The sequence below is a fragment of the Micromys minutus genome (assembly GCF_963924665.1).
Source record: "Micromys minutus genome assembly, chromosome: 5".
Classification (NCBI taxonomy): domain Eukaryota; kingdom Metazoa; phylum Chordata; class Mammalia; order Rodentia; family Muridae; genus Micromys; species Micromys minutus.
In genome coordinates this window covers 46,442,611-46,465,205 of record NC_137974.1, presented here as the reverse complement: position 1 = coordinate 46,465,205, position 22,595 = coordinate 46,442,611, and the positions used below count along the sequence as shown (strand labels likewise).

Genomic DNA, 22,595 nt, shown 5'->3' with positions numbered 1-22,595 from the left:
CGTATATTCTGCATTCGATGAAAACCAAGAGGGATCGTTTTCTGTTGCCATGCTGTGTTCTGGAGAGAAACTGCTCACATTTTAGATAGATTTACACAACATTGTACCTACCTACTGCAGTAACCTTGGGAGATGGCTTTTCAATTACAGCCTGTTCTACCACTGATACAATTGTGAGTTAACATGGCAGTTTCACGTTTCCTTTGACCATAAAAGTTGCCACCTGTTTATATGCATATAATTTGATGAGCCTTTTCAAAGTAATTAGTATGTGCATATCTTATGGCAGCCAACTGGGCACGAGGGGATGGCTGAGTACATAACAACACTTGCTACAGAATCACAAGGACCCAAGTTCGAATCCTCAGCACCAGTATAAAGAGCTGAGCGTGGCTGTGCATGCTTCTGTAAGCCCAGTGCTGGGGCAGGTTGAGGTGATCGAGGACCCCTGTGGCCTGGTGACTGCTGGTCCACTGTCTGTTTCATTGGGAAGCCATGTCTCAGGGGAATGGGCCCAGTCCTAAATAAACTCCATGCACCCTCTTGCTTCCTTGCACTTTGGGAGTGCACTAATGCATATACCACTCACATACCCCACATATCCCACAAATAGATTGCCCCCCCCCAGTACCACTTTTACATACATTCCAGTTTGCATACATCTGAAACCAGCATTAACCCTTCTGCTGTCTCTAGTCACCGAGCTCAGAATGGGCTCTCTTGGTGTCATCAACAGCTCAGGGTTGTCTGAGTTTGGAGAGCACCTACCTGGGAGTGTAGTGGCACACGGTTGCCTCCCCTGGGAGTGTTTGCTGCTGGAGGCTGGTAGACCATTGCTCTTTTCCTCTGCAGATCAAGATAGAGCTGCCCACCCAGCTGCACGAGAAGCACCATTTGCTGTTCACCTTCTTCCACGTCAGCTGCGACAACTCCACCAAAGGCAGCACGAAGAAGAAGGACGCTGTGGAGACACAGGGTGGGGACCCCAGCTCCCCCTCCTTTCTTTGTGGCTGTGTTGTGGTTTCTTCATCTGCACACCATGGTTTCTTTACTTTGATTCTTAATATCCATCCTTTTTCGAAGGGTTGCTCTGGTGGGTTTCCAGCCAGCGGTACCGTAGCATGCCTTAATTGTGTATGTAACTTGCTGGTGGTCTGACCTCGAAGAGACTTGATGTGGAAGCCATCTCAGGGCCTTCGTGTCACCTGCGTAGATTGATGGTGACAGTTGTTGCTAAGGCATGCAAGGCTCTGTCTCCGTCAGGAGTGGGTGAGCTCACTGTGGGTTTGTTGTTGTTCTTTGTTCTCAACAGTCGGCTTCTCCTGGCTTCCTCTCCTGAAGGACGGAAGGGTGCTGACGAACGAGCAGCTTATCCCTGTCTCAGCGAACCTGCCATCTGGCTACCTCGGCTACCAGGAGCTCAGCATGGGCAGGGTATGGGATTGTAAGAATATTTGGTTTGACACTGTTCCTTTAGAAAACAGTAAGAACGGCCAAACACAACAATAACTCACAACAAAAACAGCACACATTTTTTTTTTATCAGTCCTAACATTTGGTTTTCTTAATTTATTTTGAAGTAAATGTGTGCTTCTCATAACACTTAGCACAACATCAGAATTATAGCCCAGGCATTTTATAAACCTGGGCTGACAATGCCATGGAGGTACCGGGCCTGGCGTGGTCCTTCCTGAGAAGTAACAGTGTCCCAGTAATGATGAGTTGTCAGGAATTCTCTTCCAGTTGATATAGACCCTGGGAGGTAAATCTCTTTCCCAACATGGCTGTTTGCTCTGTCTGGAGTCATCCTCGCTTCTCGGTGCCCCGAGCTTAGGTCTGCTTAAGAGACATGGGAAACCAGGCATGGCAGAGCTCACCTTTAGTCCCAGTACTTAGGAGGCAGCCGTGAACCTTTGAGAGTCTGAGGTCTGCCTGGTCTACACAGACTCAAGTCAGGGGTACATAGTGAGGCCCTGTCTCAGAAAGTAACTAGATACTGGTGGAGTAAGAGCCAGTCCCAGTGAAATGGACAGTCGTCTCTGACAGCTGCAGCAGGCAGGACAACTTACAAAGCCCAGGAGGAAGGGTGTGTGCTCAGGGGACGAAACTGGCATATAAATCCACACACAGCAGATGTAGCTCTCCTCAGACCTTCACCAGTACCCTCACTGATGGCTGAGATAGCTAATCATTTTGGATCTTTTTCCCTTAATTTTTTTTCAGCATTATGGTCCAGAAGTGAAGTGGGTGGAAGGAGGCAAGCCACTGTTGAAAATCTCCACTCATCTGGTTTCCACAGTGTACACTCAGGTGCGTCTCATCTCATCTCAGTGACTGTGTGTATGCGCTCATCTGTGTAAGACAGAATCCTGCTGTTTTATGAGCATATTTTACACTGTAGGCCTGTATTTGAAGAAAGTACATAGATACGTGGGATATGCTCATATCCATGACAAGTACTTTATAAGTCTCTGACATTTTTTTCCAACAATTGTCCTCCAATGGAAAGTCTTTAGATGTAGTTTGTACAGGTCAATTTTATAACCTTAAAAACCATCCGTGGGGTTGGGCAGATGACTCAGTAATTAAGAGCAGCAGGTACGGAATCAAGCCCTGCATCTCACACATACCCAGCACCCCACTTCCAAAGGCATGAGGGTGCTAGGGCTTGCTGGCTTCCAGCCCAGACAAGAAAAATCTGAGCTCTGTCCGGTTCACAGAGAAGAGACCCTGCCTCAAAGGAAGAGGGCTCCCAGTTTCCTCTCGGACATACTGGTGTGAGCACATACTGGTGTGAGCACCCCTCCACAGATAAGCAGTACATAAAGTCAGATTCTCAGAGATGTATATGTACAACTGCACGCGCGCACACACACACACACACACACACACACACACACATACTGAATACATATTTATAAGCCATTCATGTTTGTTACCTGAAGCAGATTCTCTTGTTTCTAGAATACTAACAGACTTTCTTCTCCTTCTCCCCCTGCCCCTCAACCTAGGATCAGCATTTACATAATTTTTTCCAATACTGTCAGAAAACAGAATCTGGAGCCCAAGCCTCTGGGAGTGAACTAGTAAAATACCTTAAGGTACCAGATGGATTTTAGTTCCTCTTTTGTAAATGTCTTTGGAGGTAAATTGGGTTTCTTTTTTGGTGGTGAATGTTGTTGCTGGCCCCTTGTAAGCTTCTGTATGGATGTTTCTACCTGGCTGCTGTCATGGTGATTTCATGTGGCCTTTAGATGGTGACCAGAGTGAACTCAGACTCTGCTCCTGCCTGGATGCTAGTGCCTTGTGCTCCCTCGATATAGGCCTTTGCTGAGTGCTGACTGTCTGAACGCTGCTGGGGAAGCAAAACCCAGGGGTGCTTTGCTGCTTTTCTTCCTCTGCCTAGTTGCTGCCAGGGTGCTGCTCAAGGGAGGCAAAAGGCAGCCTAAGATAGGGGTCCCAGCCCATGTTTCTCTGGGTGAGAAACAGTGGAGGCTGGGACGTAGGCTGTGGTTCTCAAACTCCTGTGCACCCAGATGCCACTATGGACAGGAGGAGCTGGGAATGGGGTATGCTAGGACTGGGGCATGCAGGCTTGCAGTGAACCCAGAGGGGATCCAGCTTAGCTTACAGTGAGTGCCAGGAGTGTGGAAGGGCCTTCTGCAGGAGACTTAGGCGTGGCTCTGTATGAGGAAAGCCTTCCCCCAGTCATTCCTTGCTTGTCCAAACTGCTTTATTCCTGGCAGATGTGGATGCATACTTCTTATTCAGGGTGAACCAGAGATTAAATACCTTGTTTAGGTAGGGATGCCTGGGAAGGGATATTCGTTGGCTAAACACTCTGAGCTGCTGGATACCTCATAGGCACAGAGAACTCTAGGTTTATAAGCTCTGAGGCAGGTTGCCATGGTCCTCTTAGTGTGGTGTTGTAGTCATGTCCTCTAGGACAGGAATCTGGCCAGAGCTAGTCCAGATTCCTGCCACTCTTGATTATCAGTCTTACTTGCATTCTGCACTTTGCTGCTGCCTTCCCAGTTTTTCTGTCTGGTGGCAGCTCCACTGCCCTACACTTACCTGCTGCTGGCATGAAAGAAGCAGTCCTGGCTTAGCCATCTGCTGCTGCTGTAACAGATTGCCTGAAGCTGGAACTCTGAGGGCCGAGAAAGGATCAAAGCATGATTTGGGCAGTAGAGAGGAGGACCAAACTCATCATTTTATAAGGAACCCACTCAAGCAGACTCCGTGACCCAGTCCTGAAGCTTGAGCCCCTATGACCTGATTGCCTCTCCTTAGACCACACCTATTCCTGATTTTGCATTAAGGACTAAGCTTCTGTCACAGCCTTTGTGAAGGACACACTCAAATTCTAACCATCCTGGCCCTTTAAAAGCATCTCAGTCATTGTAGGAGATAATACTAATGTGCACAGCATTGGGTAGACAGAGGTAACCTAGCCTGAGGTAATATACCTAGCCTGAGGTAATATACCTAGCCTGAGGTAATATACCTAGCCTGAGGTAATATACCTAGCCTGAGGTAACATACCTAGCCTGAGGTAACATACCTAGCCTGAGTTAACATACCTAGCCTGAGGTAACATACCTAGCCTGAGGTAATATACCTAGCCTGAGGTAACATACCTAGCCTGAGGCAACATACCTAGTCTGAGGTAACATACCTAGCCTGAGGTAATATACCTAGCCTGAGGCAACATACCTAGCCTGAGGTAACATACCTAGCCTGAGGTAACATACCTAGCCTGAGGCAATATGCCTAGCCTGAGGTAACATATCTAGCCTGAGGTAACATACCTAGCCTGAGGTAACATACCTAGCCCGAGGTAACATACCTAGCCTGAGGTAATATACCTAACCTGAGGTAATATACCTAACCTGAGGTAATATACCTAGCCTTGCCCAGCTGTGTGCAGGAGCTGGGTTTGTTCCTGGAGCCATCACACAGCAGTGAGAGGGGACTTTGATACAGAACTTGATTATTGAAGAGTACTTTGAAAACAAAGTCACTAAATGGCATCCCAGGTATAGGACAAAATAAGATGTGAGAGATTCGGTGGAAACTTACATTTAATCTAATCAAGAGAAAACAGTCTACATAGTTAAAATAATGAACACACGTATGTTATGACTGCTGGCCTCTCCTCCACTTCAGTGACAAGGAAAGACCTCTCTGACCATTCTTGGAACATTTCCTCCTGGTTCCTCTTCTACCTCTCTCTCTGCTTTAAAGAGCTCTTGTAATTATAATGTTCCACTTGCTCCCTGGCTTATGGACAACTAGTTAAGAGTCTTTACTCCCCTGTGGATCATCTTCACCAATCCTGCAGTTTAGGACAAAGGCATCCTTGAGAGCCACCCTGAATGCCCTCTGCTTTCCACTCACGTTAGGGGGAGTTCTTCTCTCCTTACTTGAAATGGATATTACCTTAGAATACATAGTAGGCATGGTGGAATGAACCTGTTGACCCAGGGACTTGGGAGGCTGAGGTGTAAGAGTCACTGGCACCAGAAATTTCAGTTCAGCTTGGGTTCATAATAAGACCCCGCCTCAAAATAAATAATTGAAATAAAATAGTTTTTTTTTTTTAAGAAAAATCACACGTTTTGCCATTTCTTCTGTGTAGAGTCTGCATGCAATGGAAGGTCATGTGATGATCGCCTTCCTGCCGACCATTTTAAACCAGCTATTCCGAGTCCTCACCAGAGCCACCCAGGAGGAGGTTGCAGTTAATGTGACTCGGTAAGGCAGGGATAGGGGAATGGGTGGGTGGATGGATGGATGGATGATGGATAGATGGGTGGATGGATGGGTGAATGGATAGTTGGATGGATGGACAGATGGATTTACAGACAAGTGAATGGATGGGTGGATTGATAGACAGATGAGTGAATGGATAGATGGATACATGGACAGTTGGATGAATGGATGGATGGATGGATGGATGGATGGATGGATGGATGGATGGATGGATGGATGGATGGATGGGTGGGTGGGTGGATGGATGGATAGACAGATTTATAGACAAGTGAATGAATGAATGGGTCGATGGATGGATGGATGGACAGATGAGTGAATAAATGGATGCTCTTCTTCTGTTCAGTCTATCCACACCTGGAGCCTCTCTGGGATGCTAGTGTGAGCTGAACATTTTACTGGAGAGATGCCTTACTCTCCCACATAGGCTCCACATCTGACTCCTTGTCTCCTTGTTTGCTAAGTGCCAACAGCATCACCGTTCTGCTGCTGTGAAGATAGCAAGATGTTCCCATTCCCATATCACTACTCATTGCTTTATTCATTTCTGTGGTGTGTAGGGTCATTATTCATGTGGTTGCCCAGTGCCATGAGGAAGGATTGGAGAGCCACTTGAGGTCATATGTTAAGGTATGTAAAATAAATAAATGAATAAGTCAAGCTGCTACAATCAATTATAGCTGTGGCTCTCCAAGTTTCCTTCCAAAGACTTCTAACAAGCGTCATTATTTGGGGGTGCATTTGGAATTTGATACCTATGAATCTCTTTGGTCCCTTCTGCCAAGGCTTGTACCTGAACCAGGGGAGTTAGAAGATAGGCAGCCTTTCCTTTAGGAGCTAATTTCACCCTTTACAAGATGAATGTACCTTTTACAAGATCAACTGGTGGGGGGGGGTGTGAAACAAGAATTGTTTTAATTGATCTTGGGTAGACCATTACACATTAGCAGTCTTCATGTTCTTTTTTAAACCACCTAAAATTTCCCAGCATCCCTGCTGCCTTCGAGACTGGAAGGTTAACTCTGGCCACAGTCAAGTGAAAAGACCATGTGGAACAGTTGCTAGCATAAACAGCAATAGATCCTTGCTGTGTCGTATTAAATGAGCACACGACAAACACCATTCTAAAAAGTTACGCATCCTCTTACATGTGGACTGTGGCTTTGTGGCACTTTACGAACTAGAATTTAGATTCTCCAGGATCTGTTACTGTGTCGCGTGGCCCGTTCTCAGTTCTGTCACAGATGGTATTGTGTACCAGCTGGGCTCTGAGCGACCTCGCACAGTTGTCATGTCTTGGATGGGTTCTCTGGAGACATCCTGGCCACCCTCTCTCTGTCCCATGGCAGTCACCCTCCCACCTTCGTTTCCATCCCTTCTCCCACCCTTGAATGTGCACCGCAGCCCCGATCTCCATTGTCAGAAGCTTCACAAGATTTCTGCCCCTACTGTGGAAGGACCCGTCCTGTAAAGTTCCTCTCTCTTTCTTTTCAAAGTTCGCCTATAAGGCTGAGCCGTATATAGCATCAGAGTATAAGACGGTGCACGAGGAGCTGACGAAATCCATGACCACCATACTCAAGCCCTCTGCTGATTTCCTTACCAGCAACAAACTTCTGAAGGTAACATGGCAGCCAGCTGTGCTCCTAGCTGTAGAGAGGTCTTCAAGGGCTGGGGATGGGTCTCAGTAGCACAGTGCTTCCCGGCTTCATCCGCCAAAGCAATAGCAGCTATCTGGTGACTGCAGGGCTGGGGCGGGGAGGGTGAGGAATGGTTACTAAGAGCCACTCAAGATGGCACAGCAGCGTGAGAACAGAAAACAGAAAGTAGATGTACCAAGCATTCCCTTGATTCCTAGAAGAAAGAAGTTTTGGAAGTTGTTACCATCAAGAAACGAAAATGTTTGAGATAACCTGAGTTAAAGCACTACATGTTGTCCTAACGATGTACACAAATATTATGTTATGGATAAGTAAACTGAGAGTGGGCCACGGCAGCACATGGCTGTGGTGCCAGCCCCCCAGGACTCTAAATAGGAAGGAGTGTGTATCAGGTACTCTTATGTTGCTGTGATTAGCACCTTGACCAGAGGCAACTTCATGATCAGAGTCTAGTTTAGTCTAAGGTTGGTTTCAGATTGGTTGGAGCACATAGTGGTGGGAGGGGTATTTAAGCAGAGTGGAAATCTGAGTGATCACATCTTCAGCTGAAAACACCAAGCAGAGGGGGAGGGGCAAGGGAAGAGGGGAAGAGGGAGAGAGAGAGAGAGAGAGAGAGAGAGAGAGAGAGAGAGAGAGAGAGAGAGAGAGAATGTTAGGTTTGGAAATGGAGCAGGTCTGTAAACCCTCAAAGCTCACACCCACTGATACATGTCCTAAAGATTCCATAACCTCCCCCAAAACAGTCCTACCACCTGGAAACCAAGCGCTAATGCCCAAACCTATGGAGGGCATCACTCTTTCAGATCACTTGAGATCCTTTCGCTCGAGTGTATAATTTTTATGTCACCCTGGGCAACATGAACTCTATCAGTAAAAAAAAGATTTTTACTACTTAATTTATTTTTTAAAAAAAATTTGTGATGGCTCACACCCATAATCCCAAAATTTTGGAGATAACCAGAATTTGGAGTTCAAGGCCATCCTTCCTTACATGATAAGTTGGTGACAAACAGGAACTAACTGAGACCCTTTCTCCCCTCCAAAAATGTGTGTTTGTGTGTGTGTGAAAAAGAAAATACAAACTTCACAGCCTAACCAGCTAAGCCTATGTGTGTGTGTGCATTTATCACAGTTGCCACCATCACTGCTAAACTTAAGTGATCAGGATTAGTTCTCCAGGTCCAAGTTTGATAAGTTTGGTCTCAGATGAGAGCCGTAGAGTTAAATGGCCATTTTCAAAGTCTTACTGTCACCTCCACAGTGTGGAGGACACTGCTAATGATGGTATAGACAGATCCCTAAGTCAGCACTTGGCAGAGGGAAGTCTCTACAATGATCCAGCAGTACGGGTAGCAGGAGAGGTCTCCTGGTGGGTGCAGCCATGTGTGGCTGAGTGTGTACAAGGAGCAGAGCTCTGCCACCCACCCCTTGGACCTAAGGAGAGTCTGTCCAGTGTGCCTCGCCTTCCATACCTGCTTCTCACTGCTAATGTCGCCAGCCTCAGAGAGCTGGTCTCTGTCCTAATAAAGTGTTATTTTTGTGTTTTTTTTTTTTCCTTTTCTTTTAGTACTCTTGGTTTTTCTTTGATGTGCTGATAAAGTCCATGGCTCAGCATTTGATTGAAAATAACAAAGTTAAGGTATGTTACTCCATTGGGACTTGTTCGTTTGGGGGAGATTTGTTTTACTGGGTTGAAAGCTTACACCTGTTCATGTTTCCTGTGTGCTGGGGACAGGCTTGTTTTAAGTGTTGGCAGCTTCACAACAGTCCTGTGAGGGCTGCACATTCTTTTGTATAAGGAGGCTGAGGCTGGGATGTTTGTGTCATTATTTGCCCCTAATTCTGCAGTTAGTGAGTGCTGATGCGTCGAGCTCAAGGCTTGGTTCCTGACTACCTGTTATTGAATCCAAAGAAAAGTACGGTTATTCTTTGAATAATGTTTTTGAGCTAGGACTATCTTCTTGAACACTAATTTAAGATGCTGTCATATGGTGTTCACTAAGTGTCTTAACCACCATATACATACTCTGTCTACACATGGCCACATCTCACTGGGTGGCTGTTCTCTAGAATCACTTAACAGGCCCTCATAGACAATTTGGGGTGGATATGCATACAGTCTCGAATTCCCCCTCTCCTTTTGCTGGTACCTGGGTGTTTGTTTCTCTGACCCTGTCCCCTGGTTCCCACTGGGATATTTTGTCTCTCTGTTCTCTTGAGGCTCATCCCCACACAATTGGTCCTGTCTCTGGACTGGTGTTTCCTGTTAGGATGTGGCCTTGTGGCTCTCTGAGGCTCAAGGTTTTTATGAAGTGCTAATGTAGGACACACTGACAACAGCACTCTCTGTTTGGTGACTGGAATAGCTGTTTCTGATCCCGGAGTTGGGAGTTGTGTGTGACAGTGAATTGTGGCTCTGCTGCAGTTGTGTGAGGGTGACTGAGCAGGAGGGATTGTGAGGGTTGTAGGGATGCCCTTTGGATGCTAGAGAGTGGGGAGAAGGGAGGAGGGAGGGAGAGGGAAAGAGGAAAGGGAGAGAGAGGGAGAAGGAAAGGGAGAGGGAGAGAGGGGGAGAAAGGAAGGGACAGAGGTGGGGAGAGAGGAAGGCAGGGGGAGGGAGGGGAAGGGGAGAGAGAGAACGCCCTGACAGGGGATGCTGTCAGAGGATGGAGACGTTGGCATTTTGCTCAAGGGCTAAGGTTCCATAGAAGCGGAACAGTAGCCCAGAGCCTGAAGCCATGCTTACCTGTGGAGCAGGCCTTGATACCGGCTGTCAGGCTTCCTTGGTGTTTGGTTGTTTTTTCTTTTTCAATCCAGCCTAAAGACTTTGGTTTTTTACTTTGTAGGGAGATGCCAGATGGAGTGGGAGGGTGGCATTTGCCTTGCACAGAGATATGTACCCTCTGTGTTCATGCCAAGTCAGCCTGCCAAGGAAGAATCAAGCAGATTGGTTCCTTGGCAATATATAGCCAAGTGTGCACCCTTATACACACATCATTTCATTGTATCACTTTTTAGTCAAGATATGTTACAAGTGTAACGGGATTATAGGCTCTGTTGGTTTTCTGTTGCTACTGTAGAGCATCACTGGAGTAGACCAGGTCCTGCAGGGTTGACCTCTCTGAGGTGCCTGCTCTGCCTATGGAGAGTTGCTTCTTCTGCAAAGGGTTATGTCCTGTGTGGCACCTGTCACAGTGGACTAATGTGCACCCCAATGACATCACTTTACCTTGGTCTCTTCTTTAAAGGGCCTGTCTTAAATATAATCCCCTTCTGGGACATTTCAGGGGTGCTACAGCCTAAACCCAAGGGCTGGGCAGTGACCCAATGGGAAAGTGCTTTCTGTGGAAAAGTGGGGACCTGAGTTCAAATGTGCAGAGCCCATGAAAGCTAGGCATGCTACCATATGTCTCTAATCCCAGTGCTGTTCTGGTGAGACCTTGTCTCGAACAAGGTAGAAGGCAAAAGCCAGTTGACGTCCACATTCACACTATGGCACTCATGTGAGAGACAGGGCGGAGCACACAAGAAAACACTTAGGGAAAAACTCATCTTCACCATGGGAGTTTGGGGGTGCAGTTCAACCTACCCAAAAAAAAAAAAAAAGCCTTGAAGTGACTTTTGTTTTTTAACTATAAATAAAAGAGATCACTTTGGAGGACATGGTACTTTGATTATATTTTAAGCATATCAGTTCTTCGCAGCAAATAACCCTTCGGCATAATAAAAATAGGGTAGTTTAGGTAGAGCGTGTACCCTCATGACAGTCACCATGAGAAGAGGAGCAAGTGACAGAGGGAGACATGTGGAAGAGAAGTGGGGGAAGTCGGCCCGGCCCAGATGGGTTCTGCTGCACAGGGGAGTCGGCCCGGCCTAGGAGGAGAAAAGAGCCAGGGTGGTAAAGAACAGGCAGCTCGTGTCATAGGGAGTTACAGTTGCCCTTCCCTGCGCAGACTGCAGCAGAGGCCCCCTGAGAGGTGATCCAGGAGGGCCATGAGCACTGCTCACAACTTGTGCAAGAACTGTACACACCATCAACCATCAGTTTCAAGCATTAGGAAATCGGGAGAGGAATTTAGCAGCCTATGTTTGTTCTCGGTGCTAAATTGAAACAGCACGGGACAGGTAAGAGTGGCCCAAGAGTGTGCTCGACTGCCAGCTTGTAACCTTTGTCACAGAACTAGACAACTTAGAATGATCTTTTCAGATCATGTGGCTTCCTGGAGCCAAGAGCTGCCAGAGTAAGAGCCACTTGGAGGTGCTCCGCCCTTCCCAGACTGACCGGGTTCCTCACCCCTCTTCTCTAAGAAATGCTGTGTTTGTCTTTGGAATTGCAGAGTCTTCTCCCTACCTTAATTGTATTCTGGTCCGAAAGCAATGTTTAGAGAGGGAATTTTTAGACGTCTTAGAAAAAGTCTGTGCAGCTGTGCCTGTAAGAGGGCTTGGGCTCCAAAAGAAGAGTTCGAATCACTTAAGCGCGCGCATGCACACACACACCCACACAAGCACACATGCATGCACACACATACATACGTATATGGTTTAGGGAACAAGTTCCTTTGTCATTCATGATTTCTTTACAAAACTTGGGTCAAATCATCTTGGGTTTTTATGTTTTTAATATTAAATGTTCTGAATTTATTCTGATATTTTTCTGTTGCTGACTTTGATATCCTCATTAGTGAGTCTTTGAGAGTACCGTAATGAGGTACTGACTCATCTGTAGGGGCCTCTGGGCCTTGGGTTGGGACATAAGTTGATGCTGCTTTGGCTGTTGTTACTGGAGGAGTTGTGTGAGGAGCCGTGGTTCATGTGCTCAGTGTACGTCTGTGTACATTCCTTTTGGTAGTTGGGCGTCTCCACCCACACATACTGACTTAATAAAATTAATTAATGTATAAATCATTGCTGAATTGTGGCTAAAGGTGGAGGTCTGTCCACCTTCCAGCCCCCAGTCATTCAAACCACATTCTGAAGCATTCACTGAAGAGTTGGTACTCAGAAAGCATCAGAAAGCAGCTCCAGCAGATGGCCCTGCAGCTTCTCATGTGACCAGAGCAGCCTTGGGGACATCAGAGAAGGCAGGTGCTTGGGAGTTACAAAGAGGAGTTTTTGAGAAAGGCCACCTAGCAGCAGGGCCAGCTGGGAAGGTCTCCTCCGACTCAGCATCTGCGGGCAACACTTTTGGGAGCTTCTTTTTATAACTTAGGTTTGGTGACTGTAACTCCCTCAGGCTTGCCTTCCACTTCCTTCCTCCCACGCTGTTTTAAGCTGAGTCCTGGCATCCCACAGGTGTCTGTCCTTAAGAAGGAGTGAGAAAACCCACAGAGGCAGAATGATGTCCTAAGTGCTTTGCCTTCAAGCAAGAAGAAAACTTTTATTATCTAAGTGCGGTAAACATAGGCTGAAAGATGCGGAGATTGTTTGGGCTTCCCCTAAACCAAATATGAACAACCCTGTGATGGCCTGGATATTAGCTCCCATGTATCCACCCTTCAAGTGTTCTGAGTAGTTTATTAGGTATGGAGCGCAGAAGAAAAATATAAAAGGATTAAAGTCACTTGGGACGATAAGAACAGAACGTTGGAAGGCTTTTATGTGAGCCAAACGTGAGGCAAAGGTGGAGGTAGAGATGATCTTTACCTGGGCCTCAAAGGGTGCCACACACAGGGCAGAGGCAAATGAGCCTTCTGCACGGACAGCAGGCCTTACCCAGCAATATGAATAATGAATGAATAAGAGATGTTAAGATAGCCGTTCATTCAGTCCTGCGATTTCCTCCTCAGAGTTACTGAAAGGGAATAAGAGCATGCATCCACAGAAAGACCTGTGCATGAATGTGCACAGCAGCTTTATTCACAAGATCTCAAACCTGGAAACAACCCAAATGCCCATCGGGTAGGAAATGGAGAGATGAATTGTTGGTGACTCAGTATGATGGAATACCACTTAGTAATAACAAGGAACAAAATGCTCATTCTTGCAAAAATATGGGCAACCCTCAGAAGTATTGAAGTAAAATTCAGACCCAGAAGACTCCATGGATGAATTAATTTATATTTAAGACATTCTTGGAAAGGAAAAATTACAGGGACAGAAAACAGAGTGGTCATTGTCAGCATCTAGGCACAGAGGAAGGAGGGTAGGCTCCTTGATCTTGGTGGTTATGCAACTCTGTTTACCTGTCAAAACTCGCTAAACATTTTACTTGGACAGTCTGGGTTTAATCAGTTGTGGTGGTTTATGCTGTAATCCGCCCAGGGAAGCAAGAGGAAAATGGTCATGAGTTCAAGTCTAGCTAGGGCTTCAAAGCAAAGTCAAGACTCAAAAAATGAAGTCTGAGGTAGGGAATACTTGCTGCTCTTGCAGAGGGCCCAGACTCAATTCTTAGCACCCATATGGTGGCTCACAACTGTAATTCCAGTTCCAGGTGATCTGACACTGGTTTTAGCAGCAATGTTCACAGGGCTCTGACAGCAAGGCAGGGTCTGGGTCTTCAGGGAGAGTCTCCTCAGGAGGACAACAGCACATTTATACAGAGTATGCACAGTGGATAGGCTACAGTCGTCTAGGCCTGTGACTACAAGTACTAGATAAGAAAACCCTTACAGTCAACATCCTTTAGGGCAGCTGGTGGCAGAGCCTAGGCTAGTGGGGGACACTGCAGAAATGGTAACATAAGACCTTACACCAGGCTGTGCCAAGGAGTAGGATTTTGCTTGCCAGAGAGGCCTGTGTCTGGGGACTCTTTCCTCAGAGCCGTGCTTGGATATTCCCACTCTGCACATCAGCCCATTATCCTAGGCTTTACTTGTCCTTTCAGCTCAGTTTGTAGCAACAATCTTTATAAAAGGCATCACTTACCTAGGTCTTTATTACCTTTCTTGCCTTCAAATGTGTCTTACAGAGTAAAAAGGCCTCAGTTTGTTTTGTTGTCAAAATAGAGTTGCTTACCCTGGCTCTTTGTCACTGTCCCTCCAAAGGCTCCTAGTTGCCCTTACAGCAGGGTTGTTGGTGGGTGGGTATGTGACTTGTCCGTACTTGCAGACTTACTTAAACATCTTCTAAGGCATGGCAGAGCAGGTGGTGTGATGGGTTCATTGTTACCCGTAGTTCAGCTTCAACAGTCAGTAACAATGTTGCAATTCTTGCTTTCTTCCCCCTCCCCCCCACTGTATCCTCTAGTGAGGAAGGCATTTTAAAAGACATCACTACTACACGACTCTGAGACAAAATTAGCAATGAGTCTCATTATCGTCTAACACCTAAGCTATATTGGGCCTTCCCTCAGGAGTCCCCAAAATGTCATTTTACAGTTGGCTCAGCTGAGTCAGAATGTAAAGTCCATGTTCTGCATTTAGCTGGTGTGCTGCTGGGATTCAGGGTTTGGCGTTGTTTTTTTGTTTGTTTGTTTTTGTCTTTGTTTTTAATTCTCAAACTGTCTTTCTGTTTGTCTGTTGTTTTCAGTTCAATGTGTATTGTTTTTATAAAAAAAAAAAAAAAAAAAAGCTGTGGTATTTGTCCAGCAGAATTTCCTGACTTCTAGGATCCGCCAGTTGTTATCCCACAGTGTTGAGTGATGTGGCTTTTATTCCCCACATTACCTCCACACATGCAGATAAAATCTAGACACCTGAGTTAATATGCTTTCTTCAGGGATACTTTGTAGCTGGTGCTACTTCATGCTTGCAGGAGCTTATGTGTATAGCAGTTCCATTTCCAATGATAATATCAGTCCATGGTGTTTTTTCCTTATTGCCTGGTTTAGAAGCGGTTGGGTCAGCCCCTGCTCTGAAGGCCCACAGCATCTCCTGGGACTCCTCTTTTCCATGGTTGGCCATCTTGCCTGATGGTTTGTTGGCTTCGTGTGGATTCTAAATTCTGATGGCTCCTAGCTCTGTCTTCTCAGGACAGAGTGATTGGTTGTACATAGAAAACAAAATTCTTCTAACTTTTCAGATCAGGTTCTGGTTTTGAGAGCTGTTCAATGCGAATTCTTAACTCAATCCTACTTCACTGGGTTCTTGACTCTGTATGTGTTTGAGACGCATGTTCTTACTATTGGTTTGAAAACTGAAATGATTCAAACACGAGTATGTCTAATCTTCATAAGTCCTGGTGTTCAGTGCCGAAAATCATGCACAGTTTCATGTCAGAAAGATACATATCCTGGCTTCAATCTAAAGTTCTCCCTGCTTTGGGGGAGGCTAGCTCAACATCCAGGTAACCAAAGGAGCCAGCAAGGTGTGGCATCAGAGATTGGAGGCAGTGCTGATAGTGGCCAATCATATCCCTCCCCACCCTCCAACCCCCACTCCTAGTGACAGCAGTGGGTGGTTTACAGGGTCAGCCCTGATAGTGCTGATAGGAGCAAAACTTAATTATCTAGGGAGGCAAGAATGCCCAGTGAGAAACTGAACTCTTAGCTCTTAAGTTGCCAGCAAGAAAGAAAAGGACAGAGAGAAAGTCATACACATGTGCGTGTGCGCATACACACACACACACACACACACACACACACACACACACACACACACACGGTAGATGGGGCTAAGCCCCAACAGCCACACTTTATTTCTTCTCTCAGCCTTTTTATAGCTTCTTAAACAAAAGTTTTTTATAAAATTACCTCACAGATAAAACGTTACACAAAAGGGAGTTACAGAAGGATGTCGATAGTAAGTTCAAAGCAGTGCTTCCTTCTCTAAGCTCATTATAAGTTCAGAGCAACAGTTTCACATGTCCTTGCTTTATCACAGTGCACACCTGTGGTGTTATCCTTGGACCTGACTAGAATGGATGTTTTTCCTTGATCTGTCCTGAGCCCATTTCTGTTCTTAGTGTAATTGTGAGAGCTCATTGTATTCCTTACTATGCAGCCTTTGCCTACTATTCTATGAGGAGTGGGCACATTTTATTCTTGATTCTAACTTTATTATATCTCTCTAGCATAACAACTAAAACCATCTCCTAAAACTTTCTTCCTAAAATTATTTGAATCAAATCAGGAATTCCATGAAGTCATTAATTCATCTAAACAGCATTATAATATGAAAGTACATCTTCATGTTGATCTGCAGGAAATCTGATCAATAGGGTGGGCTGATGCTCAGGAATCCTTAGGCTGTGTAATAGTGGCAGGAAAGGCATATCACCAGTGAGAAGCAATCCTGGGATGAAGTCGCTGGCTGTGGCTCTCCAGAGCTCATCCATCACAGCCATACAAAATGGTGCGCCATCTCCAGGAACCTCACTGTCTGCCATAGCCTTTCCCACGTGGCTTGCCCCACTGTTTGGTGATATCCTGGTGACTCCACCACAGGCCAGGATAAACAGTGGCTCGAATGTGACAAGAAACCTGATTTTTTGTTTTGGGAAATTGTGAGCTGGAAGACAGTTTGGAAAGGACAGCTTGTCCCCCCAGGGTTATCCAGGGACTCAGTCTCCTATGTGATTATCCAGCCCAGGCTGTTGCCTTCTTCCCCATGGTGTGATGGCGAGCTTGCCATCACAGCATGCTGCAGACATAGGAAAGAAAAGAACATGAAAGCTATCTGATTCTTTCATGAGTGTGGGAGGCACCTGCCACTCGGCAGCCCATTAGGCAGAGCTTAGTCACGTGACCCATGTCACGCTGTAAATTAGAATGGGAAATAGAGTCTACCTGGGCAGCCACTGCTCCTGCACTTGAACGGGGTCTGGTCACCAAAGAGGGAAAGAAAGAGTAGACCGATAAAGGGAAGGATAATTAGGACTTAGTACTGAGCTGTTGAACATCGGCTTCCTTGTTTGTAAATTGGGATGCTCCATTCCTGTGGCTGTTGGAATTCAATCCAATGGTTAGTTGAGCTCCTTCCCTCCTTTGTGCACTCGGGAAAAGAAGTGTGGTCGCATGTGGCAGAAGACATTGGACTCCTGGTAGATCTGAATATGCATCATTTCAGTTGCATGACTAAGCACAAATTCCTACCGTCCCTCACCCCTTTTAACGTGCAGAATAAGTCATAAGGATGGTGCAGGATTGGATGGAAAGTAACCAGGAGTGTGTGGTGCGGAGGCTGGCATGTGGAGACATGGCAGTAATGAAGCTGACTGCTTGCAGTTGGTACTTTCTCTGGTATGGGTTGACGAGAAGAGTGATCTTATGTGAACTAACTTGCAAGCAGAAGGCTGCCACACCCTTTAAGCTGGCTGCGTGTGTTCATCAATGTCTGGGTGTCATTTGGATACTGGGGGCTTCAGCCTAGCCAAGTGCTTTCTCTAAGGGCCAGTAAGACATCTCACCAAGCCTGATGACCAGAGTTCAATCCCTGGGACCCACATGGTGGGAATAGAGGAAAACTCATAGTTGTTCTCTGATCTCCACATGCATGCACATACATAGTATATATTACATATTATATATATATATATACACACACACACACATTATATGTGCACACACAAATAAACCTGTTTTTTAAGTTTTGAATAAAGAATATAAAAAGTGTTGAGAAATGCTTGGCTTGTGGCCATCATTGAAGATGCCCACGAGAAATGCAGGGCCCTGCACCCCCTATCCCCCAGCCCCTATCCCCCAGCCCCTATCCCCCAGCCCCCAGCCCCGGTTCTTTGCCAAAGCTCTTAGATCAGCATTTCTGTTCTCATTTGTATAAACCACCAAGATTCTCTTTGTCACGTCAAAGAAGATCTTTGACATATTTGAACACTTTTATAATATAAATTCAAACACTGTACTATAACTTGATTTTTCAAATTGGGAAATGTTTTTCTTGCAATTTTGTTCTTGAAGGTATTGATGAAATAGTGTATGCAAACTTACTAGACTTCATTAGGAAGAGTATATCTCACGTTTTATCCAGTTTCACGTGCATTAGATTGGAACTCTAGTTTTGGGTTTGTTTCTTTTTTTATGGACTTGAACCACAACCCTAAGTCTTATAACCTAAAACATCATAAATGTTTCAGTTACTGCGAAACCAGAGATTTCCGGCCTCCTATCATCATGCTGTGGAAACCGTGGTGAACATGCTGATGCCACACATCACACAGAAGTTTCGAGATAACCCAGAAGCATCTAAGAATGCCAATCACAGCCTTGCTGTGTTCATCAAGGTAGGGACCTCCAGGGGAAGGGCCCCTGCTATGGGAACACTGTGCTTTCTAAGGAGCTTCCCAGCACAGTGATGCCCTCAGTGCTCAGTACTCAGTGCTCGGTGCTCAGCACTCAGTACTTGGTGCTCAGTACTAAGTGCTCAGTACTCAGTGCTCGGTGCTCAGTAGACAGAAGAGGGTACACATCTGTATCAAAGGATAACGTAACAAGCAGACTGGAACCCAAGGTTTCACAATTCATGGGTTTGAACTAATGGCTCTTGGTTTTTTTCCCCCAGAGATGCTTCACCTTCATGGACAGAGGCTTCGTCTTCAAGCAGATCAACAACTACATCAGTTGCTTTGCTCCTGGGGACCCCAAGGTAGCATGGTTCTTGGGCACCATCTCTTGAGTCTAGTCCCTTCATCTAGAAATCCACCTTTCTCTCGGGTCTTCTCAGAATCGTCGTTTTGTTCCTCAGCACATTCATTCCCTTGTGGATACGCTGGCGCTTATCTGTGTGAATGAATGTGATGTCTGGGGGATCAGGTAGCCCTGAACAAGAAAAGGGCGTGCCTGACGGGGTCTTTCTCTTCACGCCTGGAATGACCTAACAACTAGAAAACCCAAAGCCTGTGTGTTATTGATCACAGATTATGTGAAGAGACCTTTAAACTATACGGTCTTTCTGATAGAATTGTCTTCCTTCATTACCTTCCGCCTTACTAATTTTCTTAACTGTATTGAGTGTATAATTATAAGCTACTTGAAATCCTTTTTAGACATAAAGGATCATAAATAATAAATGCCTTGAAGTTCGCTGAAGGCATTACTTAATGAAGTGTTTGGTTTTTACACAAATCCCTGCAGCCATTCAACATCAGTAAAGAAACAAGCACTTTGTTCCCACGGCCAAAGGACGAGCAGTAAATGCTTGTGCACTTTACTTCCCATAGGCTTCCTAGAATCCTATGTACAACGTTGGTGAGGTTTTCATGTCTAAGTGTTTCTTCCTGCAGACTCTCTTTGAGTACAAGTTTGAGTTTCTCCGGGTGGTGTGCAACCATGAACACTACATTCCTTTGAACTTGCCGATGCCATTTGGAAAAGGAAGAATTCAGAGATACCAAGGTAACCTGTCTCTGCATGGATTTGTTTTCTAATGAAGAGAACCGTGTTTCATTTAAAATAAGGAAAGTGTTGATTTAAATGTCATCCCATAGTTCGATTTTATTCATGGATGATGTGTGTGTGTGTGTGTGTGTGTAATTTACATTTCCAAAATTGTTGATAAATCTTCTGTTGAAGCTGGCTTCTCAGCAAACCTATAAACAACACATACAGATAGAGGCAGACCCGAAGCTTTCTGGGCTCATTAGAAATAAGCATCGTGACTGTTTTTCACTTTAATTTTTTTTTTACTTTGATAACAGGAATCTGTCTTATTTACTGAGTTTATTTTTGTTTTGCTTTCCCCTCTTGTAAATTAGCTTTTCTTTCACCAGCTGTGGAGTCAAATGACAGCCCTGTAGGTAGGTGTGGGGCAGAGGCTTGCACTTGCATTTCCTCTGTTAAAGACAGGAATGCAAGTGGCCACTCAGTGGCTTGTATGCTGTCAGATTAGGTGTCCCTGCATATCTGACCAAGCTTTCTAATTCTGACTAATGGGTGCATTCATTTCTCATGGATCGAAGACACTGCTGTCACAACCCAGGAGATATGCTCCTGAGGTGTTCCCAGCATTCTGTTTTAGGGAGAGGAACAAAGCCGTGCCTAACCCCAGATCCCATCCCACCCACCACCCGCATAGCTCTTGTCAGTGGAAGCAATGGGAGCTTAAGGCACCTGGCTTTTCTGTGAGCTTTTGTGTTTGCATGCTGAGTCCTCAAGCTGCTCTAAACCCCCTAAGTCTGAAGGGACTTGGGCTCAGCCTCACTGAGGAGAGGGAGTTCTGTACACCAGCTTGTTGGGGTCAAGTTCCAGACTCTGCACCAGGCACAGAGACCATAAGTCGTTTTCTTCCATAAGAGATTTAGGGGGGGCCCAGCCTTAGAGTTTGCTCTGCAGAAAATGTTCTCAAAAAACAGCTAGACACGATCATTTGATTCTCTTCCTTTTTGCTGACACAGGGGCTTCTGCCAGTGTGTCCGGAGATTTACAAGGACCTGTCAGAAAGGCTCTGGAAGTCAGGGGGTCCGTAGGACATTCTTGAATAATGGTGTCAGTGTACTACTCAGTCCTACTTTGTGCTTCCTTTGCGGGGGGGAGGGGCTGTGTAACTGCTTTGATTGATCCTCTTTCAAGGGGATTCCTGTCTGTCTCCCTCCTCGCAGATGAGCTCTCAGCTTTATCATGTAGCTTGCGATGATGTGGGTGGTGCTTTTGTACATTTCAGTTTTAGTTTAAGGAGGACATTTTAGAAAAGACTGCAGAAGAAATTACTTACTTGTTCAGTGAAGGCAGAATAAATAAGTTATGTGCTGGTGTGTCATTCACAATACATTGAGTTTTGGTGTGGCTATAAAGGCATTGATTAAAGGTGTTGACGTTGATAACCCGGGAATAGATAGCTGAACTCACAAAGTAAATGATGTTTGAATGAATCATTCGTATAAATTCTCTCTTTAATGATGTGATTTTATTAAATTGGTCTCTACTTCTGTTAGCGCGATAACTTCATTTAAAAAAATTGCTAATAACATTTTTAATATAATTGCTGTTGTATCTTCTAAAAATTGGCACAAAACCCAGTTCCACATTGAGGGCAGCTATTCATATCTGTTTGGGGCTCCCATGAGAATTTAATGTGTTAAGAAGTAGAGCGGCCTTGCCCGTCTTTTCTGCATGAGGCAGTCTTACCACCTGTAGCCACACACGAGATAGTCTGAGTGGCTCAGAAGGCAGTGTCCCCGCCCCCCAACCTGTATCCCTTCCGCCGTTTCTCAGATCTCCAGCTTGACTACTCCTTAACGGACGAATTCTGCAGAAACCACTTCTTGGTGGGGCTGTTACTAAGGGAGGTGGGCACGGCGCTCCAGGAGTTCCGGGAGATCCGAGTCATTGCCATCAGCATGCTCAAGAACCTGCTGATAAAGCATTCTTTTGATGACAGATACACTTCAAGGGTGAGTAGTTCCCAGCGGAGGGAAGAGTGGATAATAAATGCTTATTCTAAGTGGCATAAGGAAATGACCCATTAGACAAATTCTGTTAACAGGGCTGAGACTTTTTTTTTCCGGCCAGTGTAACAGCCATGTGCCGTCCGGTACTGAGCCAGGGAACACGCGGTTTACCATGTGTATCTTTTTTCAGAGTCACCAGGCAAGGATAGCCACTCTCTACCTGCCTCTGTTTGGTCTGCTTATTGAGAACGTCCAGCGGATCAACGTGAGGGATGTGTCGCCTTTCCCTGTGAACCCGGGCAGTGTACGTAAGCAGGCTTTGTGACAATACCTCTGCACTGTCCTTAGTCCTGTTAACAGAGGGCTGTGAACTCTGTGATTTAGGACAATGGAATTGTGTTCCCTCACGTGGACAGTCAAAGCCAAGGAGTCTTCAGGGCTGCAGAGCAATGTGCTCCCTCACCTCTGGCCTTGCTGGCAGCCACCACTGATCTTGGCTGTCATTCCACTCTGTCCTGTCCACACATGGTGTGCAGTCTTTGTGAGCCCACCCCTTTTCCTTGTAAAGACACAAGTGGCTGGATTTAGACCCAGTATGGCCTCCATTTTCAAGTAAGGCTAAATATTGTGGCTCCTGGTGGACATAAATTTCAGGGGACACCACTCACCCCACTACACAGTCTTCCTTCATTCTGCTAATGTCATACTGCACAATACCCTTGGAAAATTACATTTCTTCCTTAAAAATCTTTAGGATGTATTTATTCTTATTTTATGTGTGCGTTGCCCACATACAAGCATGCCATGTACATGCAGTACCCGTGGAAGCCCACATAGGGCATCAGCTCCCCTGGAATTGGACTTCTTGCAGCTGTGAGCTGTCATGTGGGTGTTGGGAACCTGGGTCCCCTTGGAAGAGCATCCAGTCCTGGGCAAATACATTCT

At 45.7% G+C, this 22,595-nt stretch overlaps 1 protein-coding gene across 10 annotated transcripts in view; it reads left to right on the top strand.

Annotated features, from left to right (window-relative positions):
• DOCK9 (dedicator of cytokinesis 9) overlaps window positions 1-22,595 on the top strand; it is a gene marked incomplete at its 5' end in the record, with an annotated part of 234,760 nt that overhangs the window by 151,428 nt on the left and 60,737 nt on the right. For all 10 annotated transcript variants that reach the window (XM_080917116.1, XM_080917119.1, XM_080917118.1 and 7 more), the window contains 13 exons: window positions 853-976; window positions 1,313-1,434; window positions 2,224-2,310; window positions 3,012-3,101; window positions 5,642-5,757; window positions 6,333-6,402; window positions 7,269-7,394; window positions 9,001-9,072; window positions 18,402-18,548; window positions 18,827-18,910; window positions 19,548-19,659; window positions 21,475-21,653; window positions 21,841-21,954. In XM_080917116.1, the coding sequence (XP_080773242.1) occupies window positions 853-976; window positions 1,313-1,434; window positions 2,224-2,310; window positions 3,012-3,101; window positions 5,642-5,757; window positions 6,333-6,402; window positions 7,269-7,394; window positions 9,001-9,072; window positions 18,402-18,548; window positions 18,827-18,910; window positions 19,548-19,659; window positions 21,475-21,653; window positions 21,841-21,954 (1,443 nt within the window). The remainder of the gene's footprint in view (window positions 1-852; window positions 977-1,312; window positions 1,435-2,223; window positions 2,311-3,011; window positions 3,102-5,641; window positions 5,758-6,332; window positions 6,403-7,268; window positions 7,395-9,000; window positions 9,073-18,401; window positions 18,549-18,826; window positions 18,911-19,547; window positions 19,660-21,474; window positions 21,654-21,840; window positions 21,955-22,595) is intronic.